The 25,542-nt window shown below is 49.6% G+C and overlaps 1 protein-coding gene across 2 annotated transcripts in view; it reads right to left on the bottom strand.

The window, feature by feature from the left end:
- Positions 1-1,118: 1,118 nt before the first annotated feature.
- Positions 1,119-25,542, bottom strand: part of CRIM1 (cysteine rich transmembrane BMP regulator 1) — a 165,753-nt gene continuing 141,329 nt past the window's right edge. Inside the window, exons 12-17 of one of the 2 annotated variants that reach the window (XM_087823471.1) lie at positions 23,927-24,142; positions 20,010-20,231; positions 7,941-8,135; positions 5,657-5,779; positions 2,875-3,065; positions 1,119-1,598 (exon numbers count right to left, since the gene is read on the bottom strand). In XM_087823471.1, coding sequence (XP_087679597.1) covers positions 1,422-1,598; positions 2,875-3,065; positions 5,657-5,779; positions 7,941-8,135; positions 20,010-20,231; positions 23,927-24,142 — 1,124 coding nt within the window. In that variant the 3' untranslated portion in view covers positions 1,119-1,421. The remainder of the gene's footprint in view (positions 1,599-2,874; positions 3,066-5,656; positions 5,780-7,940; positions 8,136-20,009; positions 20,232-23,926; positions 24,143-25,542) is intronic. The other variant, XM_087823470.1, reaches the window with a different exon arrangement.

Genomic DNA, 25,542 nt, shown 5'->3' with positions numbered 1-25,542 from the left:
TTTGAGAAAAAAACACACCAAAAAACCCAGGAGCTGATTAGTGATGCAGATAAACTGCCATCAATGTTTTTGGCCAGTGGAGCGAATTGAAAACCAACTGAAAGCAAATCCAAATGAGGAAGATTTACTAAAGAAATACTTTCTCCATAGCAGGTGTGATGCTGGCGGCCGAGGCGTGTGCGTACACACTCTCCCCCACACTCACGCACCTTCCTTCCCGTTTAAACTGTAGGTAGAATGAAACCGTGTTATTCAAAAATTTGTAAGTGATCAAAAGCATTGATATGGAATGCCTGTTTGTCTTTGTTCTGGTTAAAATCTCATAAAAATACATTCAACAGGAAAACATAAATTGTATGTGTATAAATATATATGTATATATATTATATACACACCCACACAAATACTTTTGTGTTTTTTTTTTTGAAGTAAAAGATAGTTACATAAATATTCCTATAATTGCTAAAGTTTAAAGAGGCATATTTTTTTTTGAGCTTCAACAAAGGTGCTTGAATAATATACAATTAAAATGAAGTAGTTTCTATTTCGTAGAATCAGTATATAATAAGAAAAAAAAAATCCCCAGTCTTTTTTTTTAAAAGTTTCTTCTTAAGCTAGAGCTTCAACAAAAACTGAACAAACAACAATCTTAACAGAACAAAGCAACAACGACGAAGTGCAGCCCCTGGAAGTCCCCGGCGGCCTTCACCTCGCCCGCCCTGCCCCGCCGCCCCGGAGCTCCGCGCCCAGCTCGAGGTGACGGGTGCTGCCCGCCCGGGACGCCGACGGAGGAGCAGAGAGCCTGACGGGCTGCACCCTCAGTGACCCCCTCGGAGACACGCGGCCCCACACTGCCCTGGCTTCCTCCCTGCCCGCGCAGCCGGGACTGGACAAGGGGACTGGCTTTAGGCCTGGGACGGCCACCGAAGGTTCTGACGCGCGCCTGCCGGTGCCAAGGCGGCCGCGGCCACCGCAGGCCTGTTGTGTCGCCTGCGGGCTCAGGCCTGAGCCGCCGCGACCAGCGCAGTCCCGAGCCGCGGAGAAAGCCCCCGGGCCCGCCGCTGTCCCGCGGGTCTCCCCGAGCCAAGCTGACCAACTTGTCTTCCCAACACCACCCTCCCACCCCCTGCCCCAACCAAACTCAACTGTCCCCCCCCAGATATCTCTACCGCTATATTACAAGCAAATATATCTCAGCAACTTGAAAAACTTTGGTTCTAAGAAAACACTTGGTCAGTTATCTTGAGGAAAAGTGGGAATGCTTGTTCTGCACACTGCTGTAGACAGAGCCCGTCCCAGTCCGTTCCCAGCGCTGTACATCGAGTCACAGTCCAACACAATCCGACACAATCCACGAGGCGGGCGCGCGAACTCAGCGAAGGGCGCGAGCAGATTCCAGCCGCCGGCCTGCGCCGGGCGCCTCACACCGTCTGGTAGAAGTTGTCCGCCTGCAGGTGGCTCTGCTTCTGCATGCTGTAGAAGCCGCTGAATCTCGCGTCCGGCTCAGCAATTCTGAGCATCCTCTGCGCACTGTCCCCCGGGGCTCGGGTTCCCTTCTTGCAGTCCACAGACACAAGCTGGTTATTTAAGGAAGAAGGCTATTTTGTGAGAGGAGAAAAAAACCACGAAGAATTAGCTGCTTTGTGTGGCCCAAGTTAACACAAATTCAGCACCTACTCAGGTGGGGTAACGGCTTCCCAGCACACGGGCGGGCGGGCGGGCGCTCTGGAGCCTACCTCTGGTCAGGTACCAACTACAGGTTTACAAGGGATGCTGACAAACTGTTTCAAGGGGAAATGTCAATAAATTATATCAACTGGAGCGGATGAAGGAATTGAGGGGGGAGAAAAGACCGGGGAGGTGAGTGACATTAACTATTTTCAAATCCTTGCAGTGCAGACCAGTACTTATGAAACTCATAAATGAGCGGAAGGAACAGACAGGCAGACTTCAAATAAACAGACAACTCGGAGCCGCCCAGGCTGTGGAACAGGCTGAATCTAGTGCCTCCCCCACTTCATGAGCAGGTCTCTTCTCCCAGCTCTGCACAGTGGGGACCGTGTCCTGCTCAGTCCCTGCCGCGTGTCCTGACCTGGCAGGTGCCCAGCACAGAGGCGGTCCCCAGTGCATTTTTTGTCAAAATCGGAGGCAGGATAACCATCTGATGGAATTTCACGGGGAAGGGTTATCTAGATGGTAAATTGGATAAAACAATTTATTCAGGCTGTTTTCAATTTGTCATGTTGTATGATTTTTCTTGGAAAAAAACTAAATGTAAAAGGTAGAATCAGGGCTGGAAAGCACCACAATTGATTTCCTTTAATGAAAATGGATTTTCTTGCCTTTGAAAATAGGCAGACTTGACAACACATACTCACTCTCTCCCTCCACGTGAAACCTGCCCTCTGCCCTGTCCAGCATCGCCTGATGCAGCCTCGTCTTTCGCTCCCTGTCCCCCCTGCTCGCCTCGGACAAGTCTCCCTGTCCTTCGGACTTCTGTACGTCCGCACGGTCGGCTGGCTCTCTTCTCGCCTCTCCTGGGCATCACCACCCTCCCTTTATCTCCCAATTCTAAGTTGCTAGATCACTGAGAAATACTAGCGACTTAGGACTCAATCCAGAGGTACTTATTTCTTGAAAACTTTAAATCCGGGAAATTGGGTCTGTGGAAGGTGAGGCTCCATGAGCCAGCGGCTGACCAGCCCCGGGCCAGCAGATACCTGACTGCGACAGCTTGATGTGCAGGCGAGGCTACGAGGAGCCGAGTGAAAACTTCACTGGTTAACAGAAAAGAGACCAAACAATTTGGGGAAATACGCGTGCAAGCTTTCCTCGTTTGAGCGCTCGAGAGACTGAACCCCCTCAGGACGATACCTTAGTCGGCGTTCGGTACCAGCAAAGCAGGGGTATCCACTGCTTCTTCTGGTTGACGAACAGGAAGGCCACGATCATGGAGAGGCCTATCACGATGGGAACCACGACCGAGGCGATGCTGTCCAGCGAGGCATCCTCGCCTGCGTGCGGCCTGCTGTTATCTCTGTAATCTACCTGGAGGTGACCCATGTCTAGACAAAGAAAAGATGGCAAGCATTTATCATCTACACCAGCATTTCTAAGGATTATTTTAATTACATTGCAAACAGAAATCAGCAACTTGGTTTTACTGCATCACAGGACTTAAGGCTAAAACAGATTAAAGTCTAGTGTTGATCCAAAGAGCACGTAGGGATGGATGTTAAAAAGGAAATATTAGGGTTAGGAGGTTAGTAATTGGGCAGGATGATGCCGGTCCTAGCTAGTCAAGAAAATAAGACAATTCTTATGTAGACTGTAAAAAGTGACAAAAGTTCGACTAAAAATATTTTGATTAGTATTAACTTTTATTGGCTTCTAACATTTTAAAGGAAAAGTATTAGCTTAGCTCTCTACTTGCAAGTAGGAGATTAGACGAAGTATGTTCTTTGACTTACTAGGACAATAGGTAAGGCTAATTACTAGAGTAACAGCAAAAATTCAGCTATAATCAAGAGCTTGGTCTTTGGATTAGTATTCTGGTTTACTGAGCTCTAAGCAAAAATGCCTTTTCCTAAACTTGCTGAAAAGCCACCAGCCTATTAGATCATTTTCCTGCCTTAGTTATTAATACACTGCACAGGGGAAAACATTTAATTTTGCGGATATGAATGAAAGTCCTTCTGCTCCTTTTAATCATCACCTTTGCGATGAACACTGCAGACGGAGATAACAGGTTAAATAAATCAGGAACACACACTGGAAGTTTCCTTAATTTTGTTTCAAATAAACCACTGTAGTTTGTAGGCTGCCTAAATGCATCAAAGACCTGGTTAGTACAAGATGCGGGACACATGCAATCAAAAGGAGTTGTCCTGGAAACTCCGCTCATTAAGCAGCACAGCTGTGTGATACTCGGTGTCTACAGTTTAAAAATCAGATTTTTATATATATGCTTCGTGTATGTGGGGGGGTAGGAGGAAGGAAACCTTCCTAATCATTTTAGCCAGTGTAGATGGTGGTACTTTATGGGGGGGAGGAACATATTTATCAGCATCAAGAAAAATGCCAAAGGTAAAAACACCAATGAGTTCAGGTTTTAAATACACAATGACTGTAAAGGAATGAATTTTTGGCTTACCACATTCTAAATGATATTGGAAATGGTTTTAGGAATATCATACAAGATTTTTAAAAAGTAAATTAAGGAAAATCTTGGTGAAAGGAAAATGAAACTTCAACTAAGGTCTGTTCACAAAATTCAGTCCTTAAGTTCTGTTTCCATGCTAAAGGCAGGTCATAAAATTTCGCTTTGCACCTTCCTAGCAGCCAAAGCAAAATAGAAATAAAATATCATCTGTAAGATTCACAATGTCATTAAGATGAAACCCAATCTGTTGCTTAGGAGAAGCAAAAATTCCCCTGCTACTGACACGTGAGAAAATTTCTCCTAGGTAGTATGTAGATTCTCAACATACGACAGTAAATAAGGCTGTTCTCATGACCAAAGCCCAGCATCCAGAACAGTGTGTGGCGCAGACTAATCACTAATATCTATTAACCTTATGAAGGAACGTAAACAACGCTAAAGCACCTTCCGTCAGAGCAGTTCTACAGGGGGCCAAACACCTGTCCAGGAACCTGGCTCTCAGGTCCCCTGGACTGACCTGAGCATAACACTTGGGATATGTACAGTAACAGACCACTAATCTCTCAAGCAATGAATATTGCTTCTTCCAAAAACATTATAAAAATTGTATAGCAATGATGTGAAAAATGTCCTTGGAGTAGACAGGAGGCAGTACTGAGTCCTGGCGAAGAGCAAGTGTGTAATACTTCGATCAAGGGATCTACTTTCATAGAGAGGGCAATGTGCACAGAAACGCTGCCTTGCTTTACCACTTAACTATTGAGAGACAAAGAATAACATCCCTTTTATGCACAGCTGAAAGCACAGAGTAAGAAAAATAGAAAGCACGGAATGAACCTGGTGAGTGGGCAAATCAACACGCAATAAACTAAACTCTCGTGGAGTGAAAACTCCCCGGAAGCGGAGGGTAACCCAACGCATATAAATGCTCAGTACGGGATCCAAAGGAACAGGGAATAACATATTACTCTGCTTACAACGCTTACTCACACATATAAATATCAGTGATGGCTTAGAAATTCCACCTGGGACAAGGAATATATTCTGTTCCATCATCACTACGTCTCTAACATGTGGGGCCAGGAGGAGGCATTTTACCCAGTGGCCTGCAGACTGACTTCATCATTCGGGGTAAGTTAAATGTGTTACAGCCAAGCAGGTGTCCTCTGGAGTTATCTCGGCTTACTCCGGCATGCCATTTAAAAAGTTACTTCAAGGCAGTTTTAAAAATTAAACAAGCTGGCTAAGTGGCTCAGGTGGTTGAGCAGCATCCTGGGCACTGCAAGGTCACGGGTGCGATTCCCAGTCAGGGCACATAGCTGGGGTGCAGGTCTGACCCCTGGTCTGGGTCTGTACAGAAGGCAGCTGATCTATGTCTCTCACATCGATGTCTCTCTCCCCCCTTCCTTCCTCTCTCTAAGCATGGATTATTAAAAAAAAGCAAAGTAGATCCTACGCGAGACTAGACAGGTCTCAGCTGACTCTGGCACTTACCTCTGGGGAGATGGACGATGTCATTTTCACTGGGAGTGGGCCACACGGGAACCTCTCGGTCAGTCTCTCCACGATGATTTACCTTCTCAATGGGCACATTCGTTGGTTCCGGGACATACATTTCTGAAAGATGGGGACGTTTTTCATAAGAGATGATGGAGGGGCTACTTAATGTCAACTTTCGTCTCCTCAACCCAAATGGATGGTACATCCAGTTCAACACGGGATGTCCTAGGACGTGAAAGACCCAGTTTCTGCATTTACATCATCACCGCTGGAGAGTCCCTGGCTTTGCAGGGGCAGGAAATGTGCCTTGTAACCATGTAAAAGGAGGAAAAACAGAGTTTTCTTCTCTACCAGGGTCAGATACTCTGTTTTTTCATGTCAGATGATGTTGGTTCTATAGTTTTGTGCAAGCCCTGGATTGGCTGAAATGGAAGCTTTTCTTTTACTTTCCATCAGCTAAACACTACACTTTAATAACTGGTGCTCTTTAATCCACGAGTGCTGAATCATACATGTCCTAGGAAGTGAAAGAGAGAGAGCATTTTCCTCTGTGCATTTAGCCATTTCCCCTCCAACCTTTCCCTTACCTGGGAATAGCTGCTGCCTGATTTAAGTCTTAAATGAGACCAGATCTGATCTGATCTGATCCTCAGAGGAACCCAAGACGACTTCCTGGGGATACACTTTACATTCAGAGCCACCTGACCAGCTGGAAAAGCCACGTTCCTTCCTTAGAATGTCCTTCTCTGAGTGCTGGGCTCACAGCTGAGGGCACCACTTTTTGGAGATGGCGCCTGAAGTCCACCGAGGGCTGGGTCCCTCAGGTCTCCCGCTGACTAGCTGCATGACCGGGTACTTCAAACCCTACTGTTACTACCCTTATAATACAATGAGAATCCGACCAGTTCTCCCCCCTGCACGACCACTACCCTGGTCCACGCTGCCATTCTCTCGCCTGGGTTATTGGAAGGCCTGCGTTGGTCAGGGAATGAGAACTGAATTGAATATTGGAAAGAGAATGAGCCTCCTCGCTCCCACTGCAAACACTGAAGGATTTCATTCTCTCCCCGCGTGCACGCTGAGCGGCGAAACATCACAGAAGTGAACCTGACTCTCAATCTGCACCTTGAACAAGGCCGACAAGATGCCAACCTGAAAAGTACCCAGTGAAGGCTCTGAAAAGGGTGCAGCCTCCTGACCTGGCAGCACACCCCGTTCTACCCTCCTTAGGGGACTAAGGGGCACTTTTAGAGGTGCTCAGGTAGGGCTGGTCTGCACAACACCTACACCAAAGGTGACGTGGGCAGAACTTAGTGGAACTCTGGGCTTCACGACTCCCATTTCACAGCTGGCGTGGCTGCTGGCTCACTGGATGGCATGGAGCAAGATTCCCTGGCATAACACTGCAGGAAAACACGAGTGGCAGTGGAGATGCTCCTGACTCGCCCAGGACCCCAGTGGGCCCTCTGGTGAGCCCTCTCTTCCGTCTGCGGTCTGCACTGCTGGGGAGTCTCTGTTCATGGCCTCAGGTCTGGAGCACTGCCTGGAGGCCATCCTGCCAGGGGCTCAGGTCCTGCGCCGCTGGGACCGGGGGCAGAGAATAAAGCAGCTGTTTTCACCCAGGGGACACAGACATGGAAACTGGAAGGCCTGGGGGGCGACCTGGGCAGCTGTGGGGCTTAGGTTTGAAATTAAGGGGTGGACTGCTGAGCTTTCGTGAAGGGTGGCAGGGGTGGGAAGGGTAAGACGGAGGCCCAGGGTCCACAGAGCCAGCTGGGGGCACACGCGGCGGGCATGCTCTGCGTGGGAGAGATGCGGACTTCAGCAGGGGGCCTGGCAGAGGCTGCGTGGGCTGGGGTGGGTGCTGCTGGAGCTGATGAACTGAGAGAAGCCTGAGCCACACTGTGCTCTTTACATGCCGGCCTTCCTTCTTGGTCCTGATGTATGTTCACCCTGTACTTCCTGCTGTGTCTGACCGGGAACCACTTTCACTAGGCTGGCCCAACACGGCACGGAAACGCTACCCAACAGGGCGGGCGCCGTTGGCCCGTCCGCTGTGCCACGGGACCGAACTTCCCCTGCCGTGTAGAGCGCGCGCCGGAAGCACCAGGACCAGGGCCTCGCCGGCTGCTCAGTGCCCTGAGCCTGCCCCCGTCTCCGCACGGGAGGCCGCAGCCGGCCGGCCACGCGGCCTGGGCCACGCGAGCGCACGGTGGCCGACAGGCTCCGAGTCCGCCCGCGTTCCGCCCGCGATCGTGGCGGGGCGGGGCTCAGCTACCTGGGCAGATGGGGCAGCAGCTCCCTCCCACGTTGATGGGCTCCAGGCAGGGCAGCGGCGGGCAGCTGACGGTGGAGCAGAGCGTCTGGCCCTGCAGGCAGTAGCAGTGGGTGCAGCTGTCTAGGTCCCAGCGCTCCTCGTCGGCGTAGGCCCGCCCGCTGAAGTGGCACGCCGCCTTCTTCGCGACCGTGTCCTCTGGGGAGAGAACAGCGCACCGTGGGGTCGCGTGACGCGGCAGAGCGCGGCTCTTCCCGCGCCCGAGACGTCGCGGGAGCCGCCCTGTGCATCGCAACACGCTTCAGGAGGCCCACAACGCGGGGGAGCAAGAGGCCCCCCGCTGCCTCCCCCTCCACCCGGGAGACGCCCGGGACTCCCCTCGCGCCTGCACCGCCCCAGGGCCACGGAGGTTAACGAGGGCGGCGGCTGGCACAGCCGGCTGGGGACGAGCCCCAGGGCAGGTGTCCTCAGACCGTCGGCACGGGACAGACACCTTCGCGCACTGCACGGCTGCTGAACACGCCACAGGGGAACTAAAACTGACATACAAGTTGGTGCAGGCAAGTTCAGGGGTTTTGTTCTATCTGGAAAGAGATTTTTAAAAAGTCCAGCTAAGTATGTTTATGGAGATGGCTTAAGAAATTCCTACTTTTAGTTATTCTGTTTTGTAAATGACCCTGGGGAGCAGTGAGGACTGGTAAGGGCAGGTCACGGTGAACTAGCAGGTGCCCGGGGCTATCCCAGAGGGGGACTCGGCACTGACGTAACCATTTCCTTCATGGGTGGGTTTCCTTCTCATCAACAGAGAGATGTTTACTTTAAAAACAACCTCAACTCATTGCAATCCGTTTTTTTCAGTAAGATATGGTTTTTGGAAAAAAATATATTTCTAAAAGCGATTTTATGCATAAGAATTTACAACCTAAAGCATTCTGCTCTTTTTTCCTCCATTTCCCTTTGCCATACTCATTTCCTCCCTCCCCAATGTTCTTCAAGGTTCCCTTCCCTCTGACTCAACGCCTTCTCCTGGTTTACCTGAACTGACTGACCGGTGCCACGTTTCCTCTGGAGCTCGAGCATGGTGGCTCAGCGAGGCCCAGGTGAGCAACAAAGTAGGGACGGGGGAAATCCACGGAGAGACTTGGGGGGGGGGGGCAGCACTTGTCACTGGGAAGGCCAACTACTAGATGACGCCACCTAATCTGGGGAAATTTTATGCTCAAATTCTACAGGCACTTCCGCTCCCACTGGTCACTAGAAAATGGAAAACTCTACAGGAATATGGAAGGAAAGCTCCTTAGTAGAGGAGTGGTATCCAGGGATCAGGGTTCTTTCTAGAAGGCTCTGGGAAGCTCCTGTTTTCAATGCCCAGGCACAAGGCATGGCACCCAGAATGCTCGAGGGTGCAACAAGAAACGTTAAGCATGGCGCCAGGAGCCACTTCCTCTCAGCAGCCCCAAACTCTGCAGAGAGAGCCCCGAGGTGGCTGGAAGCTCCTCTCTGTGAAGACCAAGCTCGAAGCTCTGCCCTGAAATTTTCCAGAGGGTCACAGACAGAAATGCTCACAGATCTGTCTTCAGTGCCCACATTCTCGTCTCAGCAACTACTCAAGCACAGGCACCTGACCAAAGGGCACTGCCCATGTCCTACCTAATACTGTATTTCCACAGATGTAGGTCGGAGTCCATGGCAGTGTCAGAAGCAAGCACAGGAAGGAATCTTTGACAAGGGTTAAAATGAACAATCTCTCCGTTTCTCAGCATTTTCCCATCATTTCATGACTGCTGCTTAAGGTTCAACAGGGATATCAAATAATCACAGAAGGTTCTAGTTATAAACAGAAATCCTTTTCAAGATCTATTAAAAAACACATTTTACTGTATTTGTAAATGTTCCACTGAAAGTTTTCTGGCGAGCTGATTGTTCAGCTTGAAAACTCATTCGGAGGCCTTCGAACCAAACTCATGATAGAAGTTTTTGCTAATACAGAGTGCCTTAAAGGAGGCAACGTCACTCAGACATCCAAAACATACATGCCAAACGGCTGAGTAAAAACCAATTAATGAACCTAACCCAAGTAACAGTCTGACCTCCAGCCAACATTTCATTGAGGGCATTGGATTCACCATCAGACCTGGAGTCTATCACGCAGAGACTCTTTATGGGAGAAAACATTTCTTCTTAAAGCAGCTGTACTGGTTTTATGAAGAGCTCAGCGAGGCCACAAGCTCTATGAACCAACCGCATGACCAGCATTCTGAGAGCTGACTTCCTTAAAGACTGGACGTCAGAGGAGGCAGGTGGTCAACAAGAGAGATGCCAGGTGATTCTGAAAGGAGGATCCAGGTGCCAAGTCCTCCAGAAGAGAACCAGCACCTGCTGGGCATCCATGGTGCCCAGGTGCTGTGCACATGAGCTGCACGTGGTCCAGTCTCATGGAACCTCTGTGAGGTAGGGCTGTCCATCCTACTCCAGGGGAAACGCAGATTTACCGGGGGAAGTAACCTGATGTAGCCAAGCCAGCGAGCAGCAGTACCTGCATCTACCCCTGGCTCCATCTGACTGCAAGGCCCCCATGCTTTGCCCTGAACTCCCTCCCTCTTCACGTGGTCTCAAACGTGGGACCTCGCTGGGAAAGTGGACAACTTTTTGGCTACCCAACATTTTCAGGGGAAGGTCAAGCCGGAGTCAACGTACTGCCTTGAGGTGAGCCACAGTGGCAGTGGACACATTACATCAGGGCCGCAGGCTTGTGGACGGGACATCGGTCCACGATGACCTCGTGTCAGAGACAGCAGCAGGGAAATGCCTCCCCTGTTGCTTGCTGGGTGGTTTTCTGTGATATCTCCACGTCTGAAGTCTGAGTCACAGTATCAATACATTTCACAACAGTCAAGCTTGTTTCTGCAAATGTACTTTAAACCAAAGCCACGTATAAGACATGGGCTGGTTGCCACCCCACTGAATGTTCATGTAAAATAAATGGAGGATTCTTACTTTTAGAAAAACCCTGCCTGATCTTTTCCAGGGTGGCTGCTATGTGGCCCAGATTTGATTAATGTTAATTAGATTTTAGTTAATAAGGCTTTACAAAAATATTTCTGCTTTTGACTAAATGTCACCTGGAAGGCACAGACCTAAACAGAGGCCTGAAAGCACGGAATAGATTTCGGATGACTGATGGATCCTGGTATCCCCTAGTCCTTACATGCCCACTTCCTTCCATGGCACATCTGAGTTTATCCGAGAAAGCTCTGTCAGGAAGTTTTAGAAACTACTTTGTTTACAGGGAAACATGGTGGCTATTTTATGCAATTTGATGTTCTAAATAATAAATTAATAAAGCCACCGTAATCTTTGGGGGGAAACAGCACAGTCTAATTGAAAGCACATATAAAAGCACTTAAAGTCCTAGCCGGTTTAGCTCAGTGGTTAGAGTGTTGGCCCTTGGACTGAAGGGTCCCAGATTCGATTCCAGCCAAGGGCACGTTCCTCACACCCTTGCAGGCTCAATCCCCGGCCCCAGTCAGGGAACATGCAGGAGGCAACCAACTGATGTGTCTCTCTGACATAGATGTTTTTCTTTCTCTCTCCCCCCTCCCACCCCCCTCTTCCACTCTGTTTGAAAAGCAATGGTGAAAATATTCTCTGTTGAGGATTCAAAAATAAAACACATTTCAAGCACTGGGGCAGAAGAGGGTGTAGAAATAGAGACATGGGAATATCCAACTAAAAGTAATCTAAATGTTTATATTTGGCCATTGAGTGAGCTGTGCCATTTAATGCGGATGTTATATTTATCACTCCGGCTGGTTTGCTTACACTGACGACAGTTTTATTCAATACCTAATGACAACCCTAACTTCCCCTGACCGAGTGCCTGCTACGTCCTGGGCACCGTGCTGAGCATCTCACATGGGCCAATTCCATTCGATCTCAGGAGCCCAGTGGGACAGGGTGTTGCTCCAATTCTACAGAAGACCCACAGAGGGGCGATCACGTCACGTGCCCACGATGCACGGCCAGGAAGTGGCAGGGCCAGGTGGGGCCTGAAGCGGGACACCTTGGGGCAGGCCACGCTCCTGGGTTCCTGGGCAGGGACCTGTGCCACACCGACCGACGTTACTGCTCACTGCTCTGGAAAGTGGGCGCTTAGGGTTCCCACCCCTTGTATTTGTTGGGTCTTCAGGTCTTTGTCTTCAAAGGTAAACTGCCCCTCCACTGACTGCACCGCACCTCTGCCCAGGGCTGCGAGGGAATGGAGACGACAAAGCGGCTGCACCGAGGACCGTGAGCCTTCGTAGGCCAATCTCTGGTTAATCTCTAGTTAATCTCTAGTTAATCTCTGGTTAATCTCTAGTTAAGGCCCCCACCCCCAGGAGAGAGGCTGCTTCGGGGGGAACATGAGGTGCGACACTAATACAATAATGCTTATTTTAAAAACAAACTCCACTGTTTGTTTGTGTACAGCGCTATCTCCAATCAAACGCGACCCTCCTGGAGGGCTATCAACATTCCCAGGACACTGCCCCGCTTCAGAGCTTCGGGACGTCCCTTCAGCCAGCTGCTTTCACACCGGCCAGGAAGACGGCTGCTGGTCTGTGGCCACGCCCTGGTGTAGATCAGCTTTGGAATCTGGTTTCCGCAGCTCTGGCCTCCGTCTTACCCATCAGATTCGTCTTACCCATCAGATTCGGCCTGAAATGACTTTTGGCCTCTTTGAGAAACAAAGTTTCTGCTCAGGAGTGGGCACTCGCTTCTGCAGGCGCGCCCCCAGGGTGTCCGGCCCTGGAGCGCTTGTGCCCAGGCGGGGTGGGGGGTGGGGGGATCTCCAGCGGCACCTGATGTTCAGACACGTCTTGCCTTTCTGGACATAAATGTGAGTAACATTACCTTGCGCCATCTATGGCTACAGTAGAAATATGCGACGTCTTACGGGGTGGGGTTTGTAATCCTCAGAGTGGGGAGTTTTTCCTTTCACTTTCCTTCGTTGGGTGACACAAGGGTACGAGAAGGCAGCAAAGGCCTGAGATGCCAACTCCTTTCAGGCTGACGCCCCGACTGTTCACCCTCTCTCTCCACAATAAGAAAAGAAGCCGTAACAGGCTATTCAGTTGGACTCTGCTTTTCCTCTTGAGCTGTTTCGCTAATTACACTATAAAGCTAATTAACAGCTGGGAAAACCTACAATCTAGAAAGGTGGTGTTTTCTTCCCCTCTAAAGATCCGACTGGGGCCTCCAGGAGTCACTGATGGGGTGGCTCAGGCTGCTGTGCGTCCGGCCACGAGGAGAGATGTGCATGGGCCCTGGAAAGGAGAGCATCTCGCGACCCCCCACCCGCTCCACGGAGACACAGAAAATCTACACTCTGCTCGAACCTATGCTATAGCTGGGCTTTTCCATTGCTGCCAGGACACGGCCTTCGTGTATAAACCCTCCAGGTCTAAATCTGCTGGTGTCTGGTGGTGGCCATGGAGTCGCAGTCCTGGCACAGGCGTGACTTCCTGGGAGGAAGTCAGGCAGCTTTAGAAATGGCATCAGTTCTTTCAACTCTCCAGTGGACTATTTCTAGTCCTGAGAAGTAATTTACTCTGGGATCCCAGCGGCCGAGAAACTAAATGCAGCTCTCACTCTCCAAATAAGTCCCACCGCAAAATAATCCCACGCAGGCAGGGGTGGGGCGGGGAGCCGGTCCACGCTACGCATCACCAGTGAGTATCTAAAAGTGGTACCCAGCAGGTGAGGTCTCCGCCCTCCGAGAGGCTTCTAGACCAGGGGCTCCGTCGCTCTTGTGTGATTCCAGATCCAAATGCATGAGCCAAACGTTCTGAAAAAACATGCAAACTGCTGACCCTGCTATAGTATATACTGGATAGATAACATTACACTTCAATTTGGTTTCTTAAGTTTGAGGTTCAAGGGATTAAAAGAGATGACTTAGGCAGGTATAAAAAGGTACCAGGTACACTATGGGAAACACGAGACTTAGAAGGGGGCGTGGAAAGAGCAGCCATGTCCCCCCAGTGACACGGCTGACGGGGTGAGTAGAGGGGATGCACTCTGTAGAATTTTAGCTTATAACTGGAACAGTGCGTCAGGGCGCTCTTTCTCTCACGCCCATAAAGGAATAAAATACTTCTATTATTTATATTTTACTTTCTTAACTGACACGACACCGAAGGCCCTGGCCTGTGACACCACCTTCATTTCTGTACCTCAAACCGGGCATGTGCTCGGCGTGAAGTCTGCATTCGGGGAATAAACAGGATCTGCTCGCCCCCGAGTGAGAAACCACCCACGTTTTTACATAAAAACGAGACGAGTAGAAACCGCAACAGAGAGAAACATGAGCAAAAACTTCGCAGGTCAGTGCGAGGAGCACAGGGACCCGCAGGCACGACGCTGACGGGACACGCTGGCTCCCTGGACCGTCACGGGCTGAGCGGACGTGACGTCATAACTCAGCTAAGTCGTGCAAGCGGTGCGGCGGTCCAGGCGGCCTGCGCGAGGCGGAGACCGAACACAGTGATGCTGTCAGGAAAGGATGGAAGGGCTTGGGCTGAAAACGCACAAGCTGCTCACTGATTTAACTCAAAACTTGAACGCTTTATCTTATAACCTTTAGCTTCTAATAAATGAAACATCTGATCTTAACTCACTTTTATAAAAAGAAAAGACCGAGGCAAACGCTGCCTTGAAGGCCGACTCCTCTCCCTCTAGCGTCTTAACTGCTGTCAGAGCGGATCTGACCACAGGTGTAAGACTTTTCTCCAAAGCCCGTGTTCGCTTGATTTTATTCTGCCTATTTCTTAGGATGGCAGTCCAGGTCTATTTAGGAGAGAAATCTCATCAAAACGGCAAACACAGTGACTTCTGGCCAGTTCCTACCACATGCAGAGACGAGGGGATTTCTCAGTCGCAGACCTGCATCCTTGCATGAAGCGTCTGTTACGGGGTGAGTAAGCACTTCGTGGACACGAGTTCAAGGAAACATTGCATTTTCAACTTTAAATGAGTCTCGATTCTCACAAGGCCTACAATGCACAGTGCACCCACAGGCATATGGAGAGAATACACTGGAATCATTTTGAAAATACGGAATGTAGTCCAAACGGCAGGCACGTAAGAGTCCAAATATAGAATCGTGTCCAGAAAACCCCGAGGTGGAAGCCCCTGGACATCCCAGTGGCCAGTTTCTGTAGCTACAGGAGGCGTTCCATCCTGTCACAGCCACGTGCTCTCCGGAACCCTCCGCCAGCCCCTCCAGCGGGTCTGCAGTGTGACTTCCAGCCTGATTACATTTCCTCCTCAGAAATGGGGCCCCTCCTAGAGGGGGTTACTCCCCAACTTTTAGAGGGCTCCAAATCAGGGATGGCCTCCTGGATAGAAGCGAGGGGCACCTGCTGGGGGTCTCTCTGGAAACAGAGCCAGGCTCCCTTCTGTGCAACAGATGGCTCTGAAATAGGAGGATGCCACTCAGAGGTTCCCCAAGTGAACCCGGGCAACGTGAATTTCTGCTTACACAGCCCGGGCCTGAGAAGGACACTGAAAGCTGCTCTTGCGCTAAACGAGATGTGTCCTAGGGTGGAGGGAAGACCTAAACGAACTGAAACCAAACACTGGTTATTTCTGCAGAACAATTTTAGCCCTGTTCCCAAGTTAGCAGAGTGTCATCAGTCCCACACCCTCTAAATACACAGAGAAGCACCCCACTTGCCTTCCTTTCCCTTAAGTCACCTCAGCACCGACTGTGACCACCGGGGCTGTGGTGCAGGGGCCACAAGAACGGAGGGAGCAGGAAGCAAGGCAGGTCTCTCTCCTAGGAGTCTGCCTTGATTAGAAATGCCACGCACCGTTTCCAGGAATCACAGCGGATCATGCACGGACTCACAAACAAAAAATGAAGGAGATCCACTCTCTCCTGTGGCGACATCCAGAGGCCTGAAAGAGCAGTGAGCCTCCGAGGTCTGTGGACAGGGACAGCCACGACACAGGCACGCTACAAGCCCGTAGGAAGCTGCTCCTCCACCAAGGTCACAATGAAGTGACCGAGCAGTCACGGGCCATTCAAGCCGAGAGTGCACAGGACGAGGTGCCCCACCAAAGCTTTGTTTAAAAAGTCTCCCGTCCTTCAAAGCTCACCCTCGGGATGCTCCGACTAGGCCTCTCCTGCAGACAGGGAGCCGGTGCTCTGCTTAAAGTGAAGTAACCAGACTCCACTAGGTGTATGTCACCCACCAGCTGCACCCGTGTTAAAGAGCTGTGCCTGTACTGAGCCAGCGCACACTCACGTCATGTTTGCCGTTCACAAAGCACTTCCAGCGCTGTGGGTTAACGACTTCACAGCACTTTAGTGAAGCACAGACAATATTACTGTTCCCATCTCACAGGTGAGGAAGCTGAGCTGGGCTATGTCACATCACAGACACGCAGCTAGAAGGGGCCAGAGGTGGGGGGATAACCCTTTGGGTCCAAAGTAAGTTCTTTTTCCAACACAAAGATGTTTTTAATCTTAAGAAAACACGTTGGAGAAACTGCTGTGAAAAATCTTCCAATGAAGATGTGTAATAACATAAATGGCTTAAAAACGTACAACGTGCAATTCCGTGGGTTGTAGATCTTAAGAGATATAAAATTAAATACAGAGGTGGGCAAAAGCAGGTTTACAGTTATAATACAAATAATACAATAATTAGTAAATAATACAAGACGACGCTGTGTCCAGTGTACTCACAACTGTGAGCCTACTTTTGCCCACCCCTGCATTTACTGTGTTTCATTCCTGGGCTGAATTAAACACACAAGGATCGAAAGATGTTCCAAAGAGACACTATATATATTTATCTCTCGGGAAAGGCACCTAAAACTAAACACATCCAAGCAAAAAGGAGGCTGTGGAACAGGCTGACTTGGTATGAAGTACAGACACTGCCCTCTCTGAAGAAGAAAATTATTAATCATTTGTTAGTTGAGGGTCACTGTGGTATTATAAGCAATTAGACAAAGCCGCTCACTTTACAAAATTAATCCTCAATCCTGTTCATTACGCCTGTTACGCATTCTCCTGAATCAGCACACACAATACGAGGCCTTCACACATCAGAGAGGCGCGTGATTACCGCACATTAGCCGCTGGATAATTTAGCTGAAAGCAACACAAAGACTCGTAATTACACTACGTTTAGAGGGATCACCACTTCTCAGTTCTCTTATGGGAAGAGAAAAGAATGCTTCACAAGGTGAAAGCCAGCATGCTTAGGGGTTTTATAAAAAAGAGAGGTCAGATTAAAGGCAGGTTTGAGGCGCTTTGACTAATTAGGGAGACTTTTCACCCAGGAAGGAGCTGTGCGGGCGCGGTGAGGTCACGTGATCCTGGGAACAGCTTATCTGGGAAAGCAGAGGATGGGGGTAGGGCCCACCCTGGTCCTTGGTGCCCACCCACTGGAGGAACTGGCTTAGAGACCTGCAAAAACCACGGCTTCTCCACCTTTTCCCTTTGCTAGGTGATCTCTGGAGGCTGATGGAGGCTTTGCCACTGAGGCACAGGACCTGCCTGCAGGGGTGCTAGGGCCGCGAGGCTTGGTGCCTTCCTCAGAGGGGCCATGGACGGGGAACTGTAAGAGAATGAATCGGAGGGAGGGAGGGAGGGAGCACACTCGAGAGTCAGAAAATCCCACAGCAGTCATGACCCGAGCCTGACTTGGTAAGCTTGGCCACGGGGGCAAGGGTCAAGGCGACTTGCCAAGCAAGCATGATGAATACAGAAGGGGATTCATGACTCTTTCAACCATAAAACAGCGTGTGTGAAGCATGAAGAGGAATGAGTGACAGCAGCACACAGTGCGCTCAGCAAACGCTCAGTGTTCCCAGAAGGTAAGTCATAGGTTTACGGGGTACAATTACACCTGCGTCAGTGAGGAGCAGGAGTAGCTGTGGGGGGAGACGTAACAGGAACAACACTTCCAGTACACCATTACGGGCTTATCTGAACCATGACTTAGTGAAAGTGCTCGCAATTTAACTTAAAAGTCAAAATAACCATATTGGTATTTCCCTCCTCACACTAAAGAATGGACAATCTAAACGAAGCAGAAACTGGAACAGGAAATACAAAAACAAACAATAAATAAATTTTTAAAAAAAGCAAAGACAGAGAATACTATGACTTGCAGGTATCTTTTCATAGGTCAGAATTTGTTAAACTGGTTTTCTGAGACAGAGAAATGATTTACCATTTATCCTTTGGAAACAAATTTTCTAGTTGGGCAATTTACTAATTACAGTTGTATCAATTAAGGAGCAAAACACAACAGGGACTTCTATCCAAACAAAATAATCTAAGAACTTTCAACACAGGAAGATTCACTGCTAGATGATTCCTTTGAAGGTGACCCAGAAGTCTCAGGCCTCCTGGGCCCTAGTTAGCTGAGCGTGAGCCAAGCACCCCTGGTTGATTCATGAACTGTTTCTTTCAGCATTACGTTCTGAAGTTTAAATATGGTGACACTGGCTGTACACCCGCCTCCTCCCACCCCCTGGCCTGAAATAGCAGCCGAGGTATTGAGACCTCACCAAAGGCAGTGCTATTTTTTGTAGGAATTTTGGTCAGCTCTTTGAAAAGACCAGTAGCACTAAGCTGGATGTATGCCTTGGTATATTTTTGGCTCCCCTCAGGAGGTACAAAGCTTACGGGTGCTACGGCAGAACCCAACATCCAGTCGCTAAGAGGGAGAGCAACCACATGTCCCAATCTGCTTGGGACACTCCTGGTCTACAGCTGTTCTCCCTTCATAAATTATTAATAGATCTTCTTTTACTCTCAAAAGCATCATGGTTTGAAGAATAAATTACATAGATGGTCAACCTATTGAAAGAGAATCCAGCTTTCAGACATAAGCTTAAATACTCCCTGACCATTACACTGAGAAAATTGAGCTTTGTAAAATTCCTGAGAGCAGAAATTATGTTTTTAAAACATCTTTCCACCTCTTGTATACCAATGTTTAGAATGAGACTCAGAGTAAGTGGCTCCTGGCCTAGTGGCCAGGTCACAGTCAAGGAGAGGAAACTGTCCTGATGAGCTTGAGTCACGGCCAATATGCACCTGAGCACCATTCATGGGCTCATCCATGGGAACTGCTACAGAGTGCTATGGCTAGAAGATCTCTCCCCCTCCTCAGGTATCACCCCAAATGCATGCAATCACTTGTACCTAAAAAGCATGCAAAACTCCAACAAAAAAGTGCACAATGCTTACAATTAATACAGCTTGCCTAACTTCCCACCTGCTACTCTGACTAGAGGTTCACTCCTGGATGGAGATATCCCAGTCTTTCATGTGACTTTATGAGCCTTACTTGGTACAAAAGCAATGAAGGACAGCAGAGAGCCTGGGGAGCAGGGACTGTGCCTGTGTCAGAGCTGCCAGCTATCTGAGCATTGCCTTCTGGACTCTAGGACAGCATCTGGCTTGTGCCCACAGGACAAGTTTTGGTATAGATGTTAGGGGCTAATATACGTATGTCCTCTGCTCACAAGACGTGTCCCCACGGGTCCCAGAAAAGAGAGGGCTCTGTTACTCAGGCCTCACTTTGTGTCCTAGGCCCTGAAGATAGACAATGTGTGGCTGAACCAGAATCAATTAAGTGTCAGCAGATAGAGGAGATAACTGGGAGACTGAGTTAGCATTTTGCAGTTAGCTGACCTGAAGGCAGAGGCAAGCTCTATGCACTGAGCGCTGTGGTCTTTCTATGAGGAACAGACGATGGCTGTGAACCACAGGGCGGGGAGAGAGTTCTGATCTTGGAAATCCTGAAATGCCAAGCAGCCCCACAGAACAGGACAGTGCCGTAACATCATGACATTCCGAGAGCATTTTATTCTCAGCATGTGTTAGCCTGGGAACACGTCTTCCCCACCTTTCCCCAGCCTGGCATGACTACTTTGGCTCTGTGTGGCACGTCAACCAGAAAACCAGGTTTCAAAACTATTAACGGATCTGGGCAAAGGGCTGTCAGTGTGTAGATTTGGTGGCCCCGGCAGAGACGAAGGGTTTTTTTTTCTTGGTCTTACCTATGCAGTAGGGACAACACTGGCCTTTTCGCAAAACAGGTCTTTCACAGGACACTGAAGGGCAGGACTCGGAGTAGCAGCTAATGAGGCTATTCATGCACACGCAGCTGGTGCAGACGTCAGGCTTCCAGGACTCAGCCGCCAGGAATATGTCTCCTTCATCGTTCTTGCAGTAGCTCGGCACGCTGTCATTACGGGGCGCGGCGGGCTGCAGGGGTGCATCTGGAAGAGCGAACCGAGGGTCAAGGGGAGAAGACGGCGCTGCCGGCCACCACGGGGCCTCGCGGAAAGTGCGCTCGGTCGCCGTGGCTTTGTGTGCCACGTTCCTTAAAGAAATGCCTCGGTCACGAAACAGCAGGTCTGAGTTAGCCCGGGTGTGAATTTTAAAGCAAAACAAGGACCACAGAGGACCTGCTGAGAGGTTCTGTTGGTGGCCTGCACAATATCTACTCTACCACCGAAGTCCTGATTGTTGGGGGGTGGCTGAGGACTTGAGTCACTGGGTGTGAGTCAAGCAGGACCGTCCCGCTCCCTGCTTTTCCGGTTTCCCTGGTGACTGGGGGTGGCCACGTCACCTGGCTGCAGCTAATGGGACCTCACGGCTAATAAGGGCATTTCTGGGAAAGCTTTCACTTTCTTCAAAGGGCGGAGGGGGTGCTCCTGCCATCCTTCCACACTCTTCTGCCTTGAATACGAGTGTGTTACCTGCAGCTGCAATATTGTTATCCTACCTGTCAGAGAAAGGCCTTCATCACTAAGACACTGCATTAATGGTAATAAACACCTGCCTCCAAGCTTCCTGTAATGCATCTAAAAGAAAGCTCTCCTTGTTTAAAAACGGCAGCTGGGTTCTCTTCCTTGCAGCTACACGCCGTCCTAAGCGATTAATAACCAAACAGATTCCCAGCGCACCTACCCCGGAACCCCTACATGTAATATCCCAGCGCTCAGGCATTCACATTAACAGCCGAAAGATGAAGAGAAACTTACACCACTCATAAGGAGGTGCCCACACAGATGTCACGTGTCTTCCCTATTTAAAGGCTTTGACCAGCCCTAGCCAGTGTGGCTCAGTGGCTAGAGCCTCGGCCCACGCACTGAGGGTTCAATTCCCGGTCCAGGGCTTGTACCTGGGTTGCAGGGTCAACCCCCCTGTCCCCGGCTCCCAGCCGGTGCGTGTGGGAGGCAATCAGTCGATGGGTCTCTCTCACCTTGATGTTTCTCTCTCCCTCCCTTCTACTCCCTCTATCAATGGAAAAAATATCCCCAGGTGAGCATTAACAACAACAACAACAACAAAATAAAGACTGACCAGAGGGATCCCAGATCTAGTTACCACTGGAAATGGGGACCCGGGTATCCCTTTGCGCCCTGTCCTCCACTGAAACTACATGAGAAGTGTAACTTCAAGCAGAAAAATCACTGGGATAGAACAGAGGAAAATGTCAGTGAGGGTCCTCGTTTAGAAATCTCACCATTCGCTGGTAAGAGAAAGTGCCACTAGCCACCTGCGCGACTCAGGAGGCCATGACGTTCCTACCTAGCAAACGTCATGAGAACCACGTTTTCTCAATGGATACGTGGCTGTGAGAACTATCATGTGCCCCTCTCAGAATCAACCTCAGGAACTCGGCTGTTCTCAGCCAGGACACAGGGATAGCTGAGAGGGACACGCAGTCATCACAGTGAATCAGAAGCCCTGACGGTCACGACCTCCTTCCACCTGCCTCAGGAATACACCCTACAGCCAGCAAGTCTGACAACTAGAGCCCCTTGGAGGGCGGAAGGAGGTCAGCACCATGAAATGGGTCCACGGCTTCTCCTTCAAATTGTGTAACCATGTCGCCTATTACCAGTCCCAAAGGCAGCTGAAAAGCAGGCACAGTGCCATTGCACCGAATGTGCTCTAGGCCCAGGATTAGGCACGGATCCACAGACCACATCCACACAGGTCAGAGATGGCGAGAGAGGGCTACTTCCTCGGTGACCCTTCTGGGTCATCCATGCCCAGGAGTAATTTCTTTATAAGAGTGACCAATGCCAACTTTTGCTTTGGCTAAAAATCAGGACAATCCACTCTCTAGTCCGCACCAGGCTCTGCAAATTGCCATGAGGCTGCTGTGAGTTATGATAGCTTAGCTGTTTCAAGCAATGCCGAGCCTCAGTCTAAAAATTTAGGAGAGAAAGCAGGGACAACAGCCCTTCACCTTTGGGCCGAACCTCTGAGTCCAGTCAGGTGTCCTGCCAATGAATTTGGGCCACTGGTGGTAGAGAAGTCCCTTCCCCCACTCCCCCTCCTTTAATCAAACTCCTGTATTTGCCCTCAGGTCCCAGGACAAGTGGTACCAGGGGTACTTGCCGCTTTAGTTAAAGCTTCCCGGGTTGTACGTGCTCTTAATTCTTTCCCTAGAGGCAATTCTCTTACTTCGTCATTATTTACTAAAACGCAGAATACGGGATCATTGGGCCATTCTTTCCGATTACTGCTCCTCCACAGGACGGGAGTTGTGTCTATCTTCATTGACCTGGGGATCCCCACGGCTCAACACAGGCATTCCATAGTATTTGTGAAATGAGTATCTAAATGGACACAAATTCATGATCACCAATGAGGCGGCGACTGAAAGTGGCTGCTACCAGGAGGACGGGAATAGTCAGGGTTACATAGTAACACAGAACCATCTGCAGAATTTGCACCTGAGTAACACAGTGCTAATGACAAAAATATGGTAGGGACTGGGCTGCACATATCCTAACAACATAATACATATGAACTATTACACCAGAAAAGACGCCGCACTAATTAGGCTCTCACATCACCACGGTGGCTAATTACCCGGGAGATTCTGTGTGAAGATGGTCACGCCTCGGCAGCAGTGTGCCGACAGCGGTGAGGTACGTGGCCGTTCCCGCAGAGTCACGCGAGGCAATTCAAAACAGGCCATCCAGGCGGACCACGGGGAGCCTGGACCCTGACTATGCCGATGGAATGGCAGAGCCACGGATCTGGCCAGCTGACTAGATACCCCAATGTGGGGGGAGAAAAGTAATAAAATGCAAGGGCTGATGTTTTATTGCCCTCAGAATATACATTTAGAAAGTAAATGGTTATTGATTTTAAGTTGAAAAGATAAAAGATTAAGCAACAGTAAAATAAAACTAGTGAGCCGTCAGCCTGGTAATTTTATATATACAAATTAAATATCTTCTGGAAAAAAGTCATACATTCTAGTGTTAATTTGGAAAAAAGTCATTCATTCTAGTGTAAGTAAAGTGCTACTTTAGTTACAAACCAGTAACTTATGTTTAAAATCCTGACAAAATTTGATTACATTTGTTTCATGACCATAAATTTACCTACTAAGGCCGGATTATCTGAGGAGGACTGGGGGAAACAATATTACTCTTAGCACATGCGGCGCAAGTCACTTAATTCTTTTGCATCTTAAGTTATTAATCATCAGGGGTTGGGGGGAGGGTGAGCATTATGCTTATTTTAGCGATTCCTGTTTAAAATTCTCAAAGGATCTTGACCACCCTTATATATTTCAGAGAATTTTATTACTTATCAATACCTGCTCTTCTCATTTGTTAAAGACAAAGATGGCCTTTCACATGAGCAACATCATCTGGAATAATTCGGTGCAGCAGGACGGTCTCCTGAGTCTGAGAGGCAGGGTTAAAAAAATGGCAGAACGAACAAGAAGAAAAAAGGCGATTGTCTCCAAGTCACCTTAGGCGCAAAGCATACTGAATTCATAAATGTGCGGTCTACACGTGGGATGGATTTAGAAAGCAGGCCGCCGTGTGTTCCTGCCTGGGCTACCGGTGACTGGCCTTGGGACCCCGTCCTGCGCAATGACAACGCCTGTGCGGCAGCCTTGGCCACGTGCGCCCCGAGGCCCAGCGCCGGTTACCTGTGCACTGCGGGCAGCAGGAGTCCTGCGTGCGCGAAGGGTTCTGGCAGAGCAGCGGCGGGCACACCTCTGTCTCACACATCACCCGCCCGCTGTGGCAGGTGCACTGCGTACAGGAGTCTATGTTCCACGTTTCTCCTTCCACGAAGTACTCTCCTCCAGGGGCGTGGCAAATGGAGGGGTTGCTGAGCTCTGGCTTCTGCACCACAAGGTCATCTGGGGAAGACACAAATCAGAACACGAGACGTTATTCATCAGCAGTCACCCCAACGCCTGGAGAACCCGGGGCTGTGGCTTTAAGGGACAGAGATGGACTGACTGCGGGCTGTCTCACTCCGTTCCTATCGGGAGAGCAGTGAGGGAAATAAATGCAAGGTGGCAGCAGCAGAGTCAGCGTTAGGAAGGGAGAGTCAGTGGTTTACATTTATCAGTAACAGTGAGAGACTCCAACGAGAATTAACTTACAGGGAGAGGACATCTACTATTAAAAGAACTAGAGCCTCTTAGGGGAGCTCTGCAGAATGAAGATTTTTTTTCATTCACTGAGCGCTCGCTATGGCTCCATTTCCATGCAAAGTGCTTTGCGTGTGTTACTTCACTTCTCCCTCCCACCAGCCCTGTGAGGTAGGTACTAATAACCTACTTTACATATGAGGAAACTGAGGGCTCTGAGCGTTAAGGGCAGACAAGGGAGCTGAACCCAAGTCTATATCTGGGTCACGGATATGCCTCCAGGTTAAACACAATCTCCAGCTGCTCTGTGCTCCATTCTCTCCCTTATCTCTGGGACCCTGAGCACTTTTACGCTTGGAAAGACATCCTGCTGCTGAGCAGGCCACACCCCAAACTAGATCCGCTGCCAGCAAACTGAGCAGGAATGTTCTGCACGATCAATAGTCTGAAACCCTCACCTGAGAATAAACATTTGTTTGGCGATAGCATCATCAAGAGAGGCGAATGCTCAGAGGCTGAGAACTACGATTTCTTTCCCCAGGGGAGAGGCGATCTGGCCTCTTCGCGAGGTGATAATGACAGAGAGGGAATTTAATGCTGAACATGTCTAGGAGGTACTGGGAGTTGCCCTGAAGCTGTGCTGAGGAAACGAGAAGCATGGAGACATTAACCATATCCGTGTAATCCAAATACAACAAGCATTTCAAGGAGGTGCTGACAGTGCCGACCCCGCCGAGCAGCAGTCTGGAGACACCGCGGCGAGCTCACGCCTGGGGCTCCGTGGAGATCGGGCCCCAGAACGCCCGTCTGCACAGATGCTCGGAGCTGAAGTCACCTAAGAGCTCGCATTTTCAAAGGGCTGGTCAGCACAAGAGTCAGCGCTGATGAGAGACAGCGGTGTGGGCTCAGTTCCAGCTGAGGAGGTAACTTTTGATACTTGCAAGACTGGAACCTTGACCGCACAGAAGGCCAAGCAACAGAAACCTGACATTAGCTAATGTTTTCATCCACAGGCCACTGGGCCACACCTTCCGGGGTCCAAGGAAAGCAGAGAGGAAGGCAAGCATGAAAACTGAGCCGGGGCGAGATGGCAAAAATGCCTTTCTTGTGGTTTACAGAGAAAACGAAACACTGTCCCAGAGAGCATCAATAAACTAATGCTG

This window comes from Miniopterus natalensis, chromosome 13 (assembly GCF_054644295.1).
Source record: "Miniopterus natalensis isolate mMinNat1 chromosome 13, mMinNat1.hap1, whole genome shotgun sequence".
Classification (NCBI taxonomy): Eukaryota; Metazoa; Chordata; class Mammalia; order Chiroptera; family Miniopteridae; genus Miniopterus; species Miniopterus natalensis.
The sequence above is the reverse complement of the archived record's forward strand: the minus strand, read 5'-3'. Positions and strand labels throughout refer to the sequence as shown.